Source organism: Buceros rhinoceros, unplaced genomic scaffold, assembly GCF_000710305.1.
Source record: "Buceros rhinoceros silvestris isolate BGI_N320 unplaced genomic scaffold, ASM71030v1 scaffold22077, whole genome shotgun sequence".
Lineage (NCBI taxonomy): Eukaryota > Metazoa > Chordata > Aves > Bucerotiformes > Bucerotidae > Buceros > Buceros rhinoceros.
The window spans coordinates 3,852-13,352 of record NW_010423102.1 but is presented as its reverse complement, the minus strand read 5'-3'; the positions used below and the strand labels follow the sequence as shown (position 1 = coordinate 13,352).

The 9,501-nt window shown below is 51.7% G+C and overlaps 1 protein-coding gene across 1 annotated transcript in view; it reads left to right on the top strand.

The window, feature by feature from the left end:
• The first annotated feature begins 356 nt into the window (after positions 1 to 356).
• The window catches only part of SEPT14 (septin 14), an 11,602-nt gene continuing 2,457 nt past the window's right edge, over positions 357 to 9,501 (top strand). The window contains exons 1-4 of the mRNA XM_010140318.1: positions 357 to 466; positions 3,510 to 3,705; positions 4,346 to 4,532; positions 7,593 to 7,754. Coding sequence (XP_010138620.1) covers positions 3,539 to 3,705; positions 4,346 to 4,532; positions 7,593 to 7,754 — 516 coding nt within the window. The 5' untranslated portion in view covers positions 357 to 466; positions 3,510 to 3,538. The remainder of the gene's footprint in view (positions 467 to 3,509; positions 3,706 to 4,345; positions 4,533 to 7,592; positions 7,755 to 9,501) is intronic.

Here is a 9,501-nt window from a genome sequence, read left to right as displayed (position 1 = left end):
GGAAAGAGATCAAGTGGAATCTTGTGGAAAATGCAGAGTCTGACAAGCGGAAGTCTTGGGTTTAAGGGTGGAGGGTTTAAGAAAATAAAATAAAGAAGGGCGAGGAGGAATGAGTGCTAAAAGCCCGGGTGGTGGGTTCTGCTTGGCTAACCTCCCAGCTGTGTGTAGCAGGAGCTTGTGCTAGGGTTTTCTTCCCTTTGTAGCTTAGTTCTCCCAATTCCCTGCTAAGGTCAGGATTTTCCCCTCTCTTTTCTGTTTTGTTGGTTCTTTCTTGGGCTTGGTGGTTCCTCTCACGTCTCTGACTTGCCGTCTCAATGCAGTTTTGCTAATCCACCTCCCTCTTCCTAGCAGAATGAAGAGAAGAGGAACCTTTCCCTGGGCGGCCATGTGGGCTTCGACAGTCTCCCCGATCAGCTGGTCAGCAAGTCTGTCACACAAGGCTTCAGCTTCAACATCCTCTGTGTGGGTGAGCACGGGCCTCTGCAAGCAGGCGTGGGTCGAGCCGGCGGTGCGGTGGGGTTGGGTACCAGGATTTCGTGTGTGTCCTGGTGTGCCATGGATGTTGGCAGTGACTTTAAGCAATTCGGAAATGTCCAGTTCTTTTAAAAAATATGTTTTACATTCAGTGAACTTGAGCTCTGTGGAGCTTGATGCTTCTGAGGAGTGACTTCCACAAGTGATTGTTGGAGACTCATTGCCTGAAATTAGAGAGTTTTGGGGAAAGCTGCACTAGGAAGGACAGGGAGTGTTCCTGCTTTATCGACTGTAAAGTATTCTCGAGGGCCTCTCTGAAAGTAATGCCTCCTGTTTTATTGTGTTGGCCCACGATGATTGTGAGTAGGTGCAAGAGGCTGACTTTAAAATAACCTTGTTATATTCTTGGTTTTAAATTTGGTGTTGACGTGACCTAGCAGGCAACGCTGGCTGAAGTATTAGAAACAAGTTCCTTCCAGTGACGGGATGAGCATTATCTTCCCTTTGGTTGGTTCTCATATGGTGTGTGAGGTCCGAGTTACTGTTACCCACCAGAGCAGCAGAATTACATGCAGCCCCAGCAGCTCTCTGCCTGGCGCTCCGTCTGCCTGAAGAGACCGTGGCTTTGTGTAGGCTGTGCAGCGAGACCCTGACACCGGAACGGATACTCCCGCATTCCCATCTGGCCATAGCATGTGTGAAACATTGGGAAAAAATACTGCATTTCTTTTGAACAAGAAGAAAAACACCCTGTTCCTGCTCCCAGCTGTGCCCACAACTGAAGAGGAGGTCGTGGCTCACATCGGGAGTGAGTTCTCCACAAGACTGTCCTTTCAGTGCAATCTAGAGCACCAGGCTGGTTGTATTTCCTTACACAACTCTTCCCACGGCTGGTAGGAAGCTGTAGGTACCGCTGCCCTGCTCTGAGCACAGTGTGGTGTTTTATGGCTGTGCTTGAAGAAGGAAAAAGCCCAAAACCTTTGGGAGCAGGCATGGCACCTCCTTCCAACAGAAACTTGCTCTACGATCGGCGTGTCCACTGCAGGGCTCCTCGGAGGTTCAGCAAGGGTTCAGCGAGAGGCTGCACTCAGCACAAGGCTGTCTCTGCCAAAGCTGTAGCTGCATGGGGAATGAGCGGGGAGCAGAAAGCTGTTTCCGTGGATGTTGCCTCTCTGCGCTCCCTTGGCCAGGAGGATTGTGTGTAGTGAATGAGGAGCTTAAATGGGGCCCCTTTGTAGGCCAATCTGGAAGATATCAGAGTCTCGTTTAGTTACCAGGAGCTGCAGTTCAAAGCCTTTCTGGCTCACAGACAGCCTCTGAGACAAATATTCTGGACTGGAGCATGGTTTGTGATGCGTCCCAGGTGTCCTTCAGTGGCTGTTGGAACAGGGGGCTACACATGGGAAACTGCTCCTGATCTTGCCCCTACTGTTCTCCCCCTACCAAGTTTCTCTGCCATCACCTCTTGACTCCCTATTCTCTCCTTCTGCATGTCTCAAGAGGTTCAAGTAGGCAGAATTTTTTTCTGCTGCTGGAAAGGTGAAGATGCCTGGGAAGTGCCCTGCTCCAGTGCTCCAGAACAGGGCTCTGCTCAGGTCTGTAGTGAAAATACACCGTGGAACGTGGCCTCTGTAAACACTGTCGTGCTTTGGCCCCTGTGTCACAGATGCTCTGTGGCATCTTGGTACTGGTTTCACTTTGTTTTCCCCTAAACAGTGTTCTTGTCCCCCCTTGGCTCATCAGGCGTGAAGAATCACAGGGCAACAGGGCAGCACTGAAGGAAGCAGAAAAACTACAGGGAAACTCGAGAAATCAAGAGCAGTCTGAGATGAAACTGGCTGGGTTGTGAGAGCTCCCTGTGCAGCTGGAGCTCTTCAGGGCAAGGCAGCACCTCTTGCTCCCTCTGACAGCTGCTGTCTTGCTGAGATTGTTTGGATGCCTGTGGAAGCTCATGCCTGATGTGACGGAAGAGTTTGTTGCTTATTTCCTCCAGTTTGGCCCGTTCCGTTTGCTGTACAGGTGGCCCTGTCCTCTCTGTCTGCGCAGAATGGGGCTGTCTTGGACAGTGTGTGTGTACTGACCCAGATCCCAGCAGCTCACTGAGCTTGCTGTGCCCTTCAGATCGCAGAGCAAATGAGCCACAGAGCTGACTCTGGTGTAGCTGTTGTGTGGATGGCCGGGCAAAGGGTTGTAGCAGGATGGGCACTGGTCCTTTGACCGGTTAATGGGACGTGTGGGATTAGAGGGTTGAGGCTGTGGAAGAGGGACAAGCTGCTCTAAGGTTTCCAGACAGACCAAAGTTCAGCTGTACTCTGAAATCCTGGAACCTTCATCCAGCATCTTTTCTGCTGTGAAAAGAGCTTTTCAGTCTGAAGGCAAGTTGTCCTGGCAGGTCCAGAGCTTTCTGCCTGAAATAGGGCCCCAGATTCCCTCCTCACAGGGGTCTCCACTCTCAAAAAAGGCAGGTCCCCAGAGGCTTTAATGGCAAGATAGAGCAAAGAGAGGAAGTGGTAGAGAAGCCTCTTAAAGCTGGGAATCTCACAGAATGGAGTGAGAAGGAACCTCACTGTTAGACCTCCCCGTCCCCTCCACAGCACAGCAAGCATCGCTTCGTGCTGATCTGGTGTTACCTGGAGCTCTTGCTGTCTTTGGGGCAGCCAGTGACTGACCCACATTGTCTGTGTCAGCAGGAGCAGCTGAGGTTTACTCCTCCTCATCTGAAGAGTCAAAAGACTCTCCCAGTACTCTCCCAGTGGCTCTGGTGCGGGACTCCAAGCAAAGTCCAGGAGCACAGAAAGGAACTGGTGAGGGTTGCTATGCTGTGCGGTCCTGGCTGGGGAGATGAGACCAGCGTGCTCCGAGTTAGCGTTGCTTTGAGCATGGGTGGCCTTCTGGAATGCAGTTACCTTTGTGACAATTACATGTCTGTCCACAAGCAATCTGTAGCATAATTTAGTTCTGCTCTGTAATTAATGCTCTTTGAAGTCCCTGTGACAAAATCATGCTCCAGCAAGCTGATGATTTCTCCTTCCTAGGTGAGACCGGCATTGGGAAATCCACTCTAATGAACACTCTCTTCAATACCACGTTTGAGACGGAGGAGGCCAGTCACTATGAGAGCGCGGTTCGCTTGCGGCCACGGACCTACGACCTGCAGGAGAGCAACGTCCACCTGAAGCTGACAATTGTGGATGCAGTCGGGTTTGGGGATCAGATAAATAAAGACGAAAGGCAGGTCTCGTGCCATCTGCTTGGCGTTTCTGGGCCTGCCTCTGCTGCTCAAGCGTGGGCTGCTGGCAGTCCTGCTTGCAGCGTGGCAGAGGAGGTGTCTGTGTGGCGGTGAACGGAGTAGCTCTGGTTCTGGAGAGTGAGCGTAGAGGGAGTTGGGTGAAGAGCCAAAAAGAGAGGTCACAGGAGGTCTTCCCAGCAGAGAGTGGTGCCCTCCAGCAGCGTGAGCAGTTAACAAGCTGTCCTCAGTGCAGGGTTAGGAATTATCTGTCCTGGCAGTGATCAGTGTCTCTGGATCTGTCTCATTTAATTACACAGACGTCTTGCTCAAGCCCCAGGTAAAGGCTTTCTGGGACTCCAAGGTCTCTGCTTGGTCAGGTTGCATTGCTACAGCCAGATGGCTCAGCCCTGAGATCTGGGCAGAGTTTAATCTGGGGAAGTTGTCATCTTTCCATGCTCCACTTTGCAGTGCAGGCTCAGGAGACTCCAGCAACCTTTGGATTACAGGGTCTGCCTGTAAATGCTATGCTTTTCCTGTTGTGAGGCGGAATTGTTTGAGTCTTATAACTAAGGAGACTTCCTTAAGCCTTCAAAGTGTTTTAACTGAGCCCCAGTATCTGGTTTGCTCATGGTATGGTTTTAGTTACAGGCCGATTGTGGAGTACATTGATACGCAGTTTGAAAACTATTTGCAAGAAGAGCTGAAGATCCGCCGATCTCTCTTCAACTACCATGACACGAGGATCCATGTCTGCCTGTACTTCATCACCCCCACCGGGCACTCGCTCAAGTCCCTGGACCTGGTGACAATGAAGAAGTTAGATAGCAAGGTAAGGGTTGGAGACTGCGGTCCCTACTTCTGGAAGTGCTGATGCTTCTGTGAATATTCATTGTCATGTGGAAGGGTTTGTTCCTTCCACACAAGTGCTGGAGTAAGCTGCCTGTCAGCTGAGCCATTTTTAGGACTCTGGTAAAGCTTTGTCCGCTCTGGAGCGTTACTGAGGTTACCGTCGTTCCTGAAAAAAGTCAGGTGAAACCCCCATTTTCCAGCTGGCTGTGTGACATCTAGAGCGTCCATCACTGTCACTGCCGGTAGTGCCAGTTGACCTGGATGGGAGAACACATTACATTCTGAAAATGTAAATATGGTGAGAAGTTCTCAAGGTCATAGGAGTCCTGTAAGTGGGTCATGAGAGGGTCTAGCTGGGGTTATTTCTGAGTGCACAAGCTGTTGTGCCTTAGGGGGCTGTGGGTTACTTAACCAGCTACCGCTGATACTCCTGCAGCTCGGTGAAGGTTTCTGACACACTTTTGGTTGTTCCAGCTGGGTTCCAGGGAGCTGCAGGAGGCTTCAAAGGTCACTAGTGGCAGCGACATCTACCTTTCAGAGCGGTATTTTAGCAGCAAGGCGGTTCTGTTTGGATGGCAGATGTGGGTCAGTCTACAGTGGGGGCAGGCAAAGCAGCAGTGACCCCCAGTAACTGGAGATCCCTGGGTTACACTGAGGGCATCTCTCTTCTCCAGCACTATTGGACTTTCCTGGTGGGTAGCATCGTCCCTCGCGGAGTCCTGCTGCCTGCCCGGGCCGCCTGGGGCTGTCGGCCTGTTTTCCCTTGGCCCCTGTCCAGAGCAGTGGGCTGTCTGGAACCATGGTGGCTGTTAACTGACTTCATCAGGAATCCAGAAACTTCCCCTTAATAAACTCTTGTCTCTTGGTGCAGCGCCAGCATTACATGTTCCCAGAAATATGTTTGTAGGAAAGCTTTTGCACGATTACTCTTGGTGCTGGTGGTCCCACAAAACTTTTCCCTTCCTTCTGCAGTCCCTGCTTTTCCCATCTCCCTGTGGCTGCCTTTCAGGTGGTCCCGGGGTAGTACCAAAATAAATCCTTTGTGCTTGTGCAGAGATGGGAGCTTTGTGCACACACAAGCTTTTTGTGTTTCTGGACTTCCACTTGAATAGTCCTCTCTGAGGTAATTTTATCCCTTTGCTCTCATCGCCCTTTTTACGCCAGTGCAAGAACATCTTGGATATCGCGGTGTGGTGGCCTCGCACAAGCAGGCACATGGAAATGAATAAGCAAGTAGAGACAGTTGATCTTTTCTGGGTGCTGGGTTGCTGTTGCCTTTCTGCATCGGTGTCATTCCAGGACATCCAGGTGCTTTCCAGGCACTCCTGAAGGGTTGTGCGTGACGGTGCTGTCCCCCTTTCCTGGTACACATGAACCACATGTGTCTGCATGTGTGCAGAGTGACGCGGGGTGTTGGCAAACCCCAGGCAGCTTTGTCTGCTCCAGACTGGTGACAGCGACGGGTTCCCGTGGCTGACAGAGCGGTGACATGCACTGGTTCACACCTGCAGCCGTGTGAGCACACCCAAACTTGGCCTTCCCCATGGAGAGCTTCGTGTGGCTGGTGGCCCCTGGTGTCCAGCTGGAGAATGCAACCCATGGAGGTGAACGGTCCCTCAGAGGCAGTCCTCTGCTGGCTCAGCCTCCAAGACTAGTTTAACCAGGGGTTTGTAGGAACCCAGCTCGGTTACACCATTCCTTTAGCACACCAGTGGCGTGGCATCGGGGATCGGGCAGGCTTCTGGGTTTGGGAGATGATTTCAAAGCTGAACCTTGCTTTTAGTGTTAAGTTTACAAAATCCCTTCTGGGTAGCGCTGCTTTGTAAACAGCCTTTTCCATTGCACTGTAACACAATACTGGTTTGGTGAGCTCATGGCTGGCCCTTGTCTCGAGTGTTCAATTACGGCCGGAGAGCTGGAAGCATCTTCAGAACTGGTTGTGGGTGGGTGAGAGGTGGCTGCCTGGCTGGTAGGTGGGAATTGGGTGTGACCTGGAAGGGGCTGGCTTTCCATGGGGTTTAACCCAGGGAAAGGAGGAGATAAATAAGAGAAATTGCATCTGTATCAGTTAAGAAGGTGATTTATTGATCTAAACCGCAGCCCTGCCCTGGAGAGCAATGGGCCGGAGATGGCAAGTGGTTGTTTAAGCAGTGGTTTGCACTTGGCTTTGCTGGGCGTAGCAGCATTATCTAATAGAGGTTCCTGTGGCAGATCCTGCCCCGCTGTAGCTCTCCCAAGTACGAGGCCATCATGAACCACAGCCCTCCTGAAGGCTGCGGGATGTGGCCTCGTTAGTGCTTGATCTCGGTAGGTACTGGGCACGGGGGGACCTCGTGGGTGGCTTTGCAGCCTGGCTTGATGAAGCTGTGCGGGGCATTGTGCTCGGTGAGTGCTGATGTGAAACCAAAGCTGAGCAGCCACAGCATGAGCACTGATGTCCTGTCTGCTGTGCGGGCCCTACCCCTTTCCTGGGGAGTCCGTATAATCTGCACAGCACACCTGGGGCATGATCCTCGCAGAGAGGCTCAGGGAGTCCTCGGGAAGGACCTGCAGTGGCTGCAGAAGCATCCAAGTCCCTGCTCAAGTCCCTGCTCTTCCTGCTTAAGCACGGGAGTGCTTCACATCAGCTCGCTGCAGCGTCTCATCCTTGTGCTTGTCTTCTAAACCATTTTGTCAGCACAGCCAGGAGTGATGGGCGATCGCTGGAGATGTGACAGTTGCGCTGTCTCTGCCTCCCTCAGCGTGTCTAACAAAACACATCGGCGAGCTCAGCGGCTTTGATCTGCTCGTCGTGTGTTTATCGCAGGGCATCTGGTTTATCTGGAAGTCTTGTAGCCACGTTAGTCCTGGAAAACTCTTCCCTCTAGTGTTCGGCTGGGCTTGCACCGCAGTTCACATGCAGAACGGCACACCTTGGTGGCATTATGAAATGTAAAGCAGCCACCGGGGTAGGACCTGGGTCACGCTGCGGGCACCCACGCTCCTGACCAAGCTTCTCCCCCGACTGCTGCTCAGCTGGGTGTTCGTCCTTCTGCTGTAGGTGAACATCATCCCGATCATCGCCAAAGCAGACACCATCTCCAAGAGCGAGCTGCACAAGTTCAAGATCAAGATAATGAGCGAGCTGGTCAGCAACGGCGTGCAGATCTACCAGTTCCCCACCGACGACGAGGCCGTGGCCGAGATCAACTCCGTGATGAACGTGAGTAACGCTGCCGAGCGCGTGGCCACCGCGAGTTGTGACAAGGCAAGTTGTGGCACAAAAATGCATTTGAAGGGCAAGGTTCCTCGGGGTTGTCCAGATGCTCCATCTGTTTGAAAGCCGAGCTGTGGATCTGACAGTCTCCTCGGGCTGTTGCATGCAGCATTAATTAAATGTGACTCTTATTTAATCTGGGGGCTCTTGGGAGAAACTCAGCTCTGCTCTAGAATTTGTTTTATTGAATTTTTTGAAAAAAAGAAAAACAACTTTCTTAAAAATTAATCCTGCCTGCTGTTTTTCGTTGGAGGAGGGAAAAACTTTGAATAGAAGTTTTACAGTTAAGATTTACTTCTGACTTAAAGAGCCTAAGCAGAGAAAATCCAATTTAAAATGAAGAAGCAAAGCTGTAAGACTCTATTTTGTCTTTGTTTGAAGTTCAAAGATGAAGTTCAGACCTGCTGATGCGCATGCAGAACACTTTCAAGTTCCCTGTCTCCCAGATCAGGACGTAGCTCTTGCAGTAGAGGCAGCTGAAGTGTTTCCCTGTTAATTTTTAAAATAAAACATAGCTTTTTCATCAAAATAGACATTTTCCTGCAGAGCTGATTAAATGCTTCGTCTTTTCTTTCACTCCCCAACTTTTTTTTTTTAAATTTCAGTGGCCAATTCATTTCTGCGTCAACTAGATAGACATTTTCACTAAAATAATTCTATTTTGCTGCACTCATGACAAATTTGGAGGATGCTCTCTTCTTAAAATGATGGTGAGCTGTGTGCAGTGGGGAGACAATCAGGAGTCACGCTTGGAGTGAGTGTTTTTGTGGGTTGGTTGTTTTTTTTCCCCCTAATGAAAATATTTTTGGCCACTCTCCACCAGTTCCACGATTCTTGGTCCATTTCTTCTTCCACGTGATGGATTTTGTCAGCCTCATGCTACTGAAGCGCCTGCTCCCTGGCTCCTTCCCTGCAGTGCCACCAGAGATGGTGCCCCATTTCCTTACCATGCTCGATGCTTTGCGGACTGGGAGAGCAACGAGCAGACGGTGCATCCTGCACATCCCCTCCCATACCCGCACACATGTTGCTGTGCCAGGGCTTGTTCATGGGTGTCTTTGTGCTTTCCGCTGGGAGTGCCCAGCTCTTGGCCTGTGGAGAGACGCCAGCGAGCACCCTGACAAAGGGGCAGAGGGGAGCAGTGATGTCGTGGGCTTCTCCAATATTTCCCCATCTCGCTGGGTCCAACCAGCTTTGCTAGCAAGTTGTGCTATGGCCCTACGCTGCTCTCTGACGTAGTATCTCTGGCTTCTACCAGCACTGGTGTGGCCAGCAGGACCAGGGCAGGGATCGTCCCCTTATACTGAGCACTGGTGAGGCCACCCCTTGAATACTGTGTCCGGTTTTGGGCCCCTCACTGCCAGAAGGACATTGAGGGGCTGGAGTGTGTCCAGAGAAGGACCATGGAGCTGGTGCAGGGTCTGGAGCACAATGTGCTGAGGAGCGGCTGAGGGACCTGGGGGGGTTGAGCCTGGAGCAAAGGAGGCTCCGGGGAGACCTTCTGGCTCTGACAACTCCCTGACAGGAGGGTGCAGCGAGGAGAGGGTTGGTCTCTTCTCCCCAGGAACAAGTGACAGGAGGAGAGGAACTGGCCTCCAGTTGCCCCAGTGGAGGTTGAGGTTGTCCCTGAGGAGCCGTTTCTGTCCCGTTGGGGATGAACAGGGATGGCCCACGCTGGCCACGGCAGTGGTGG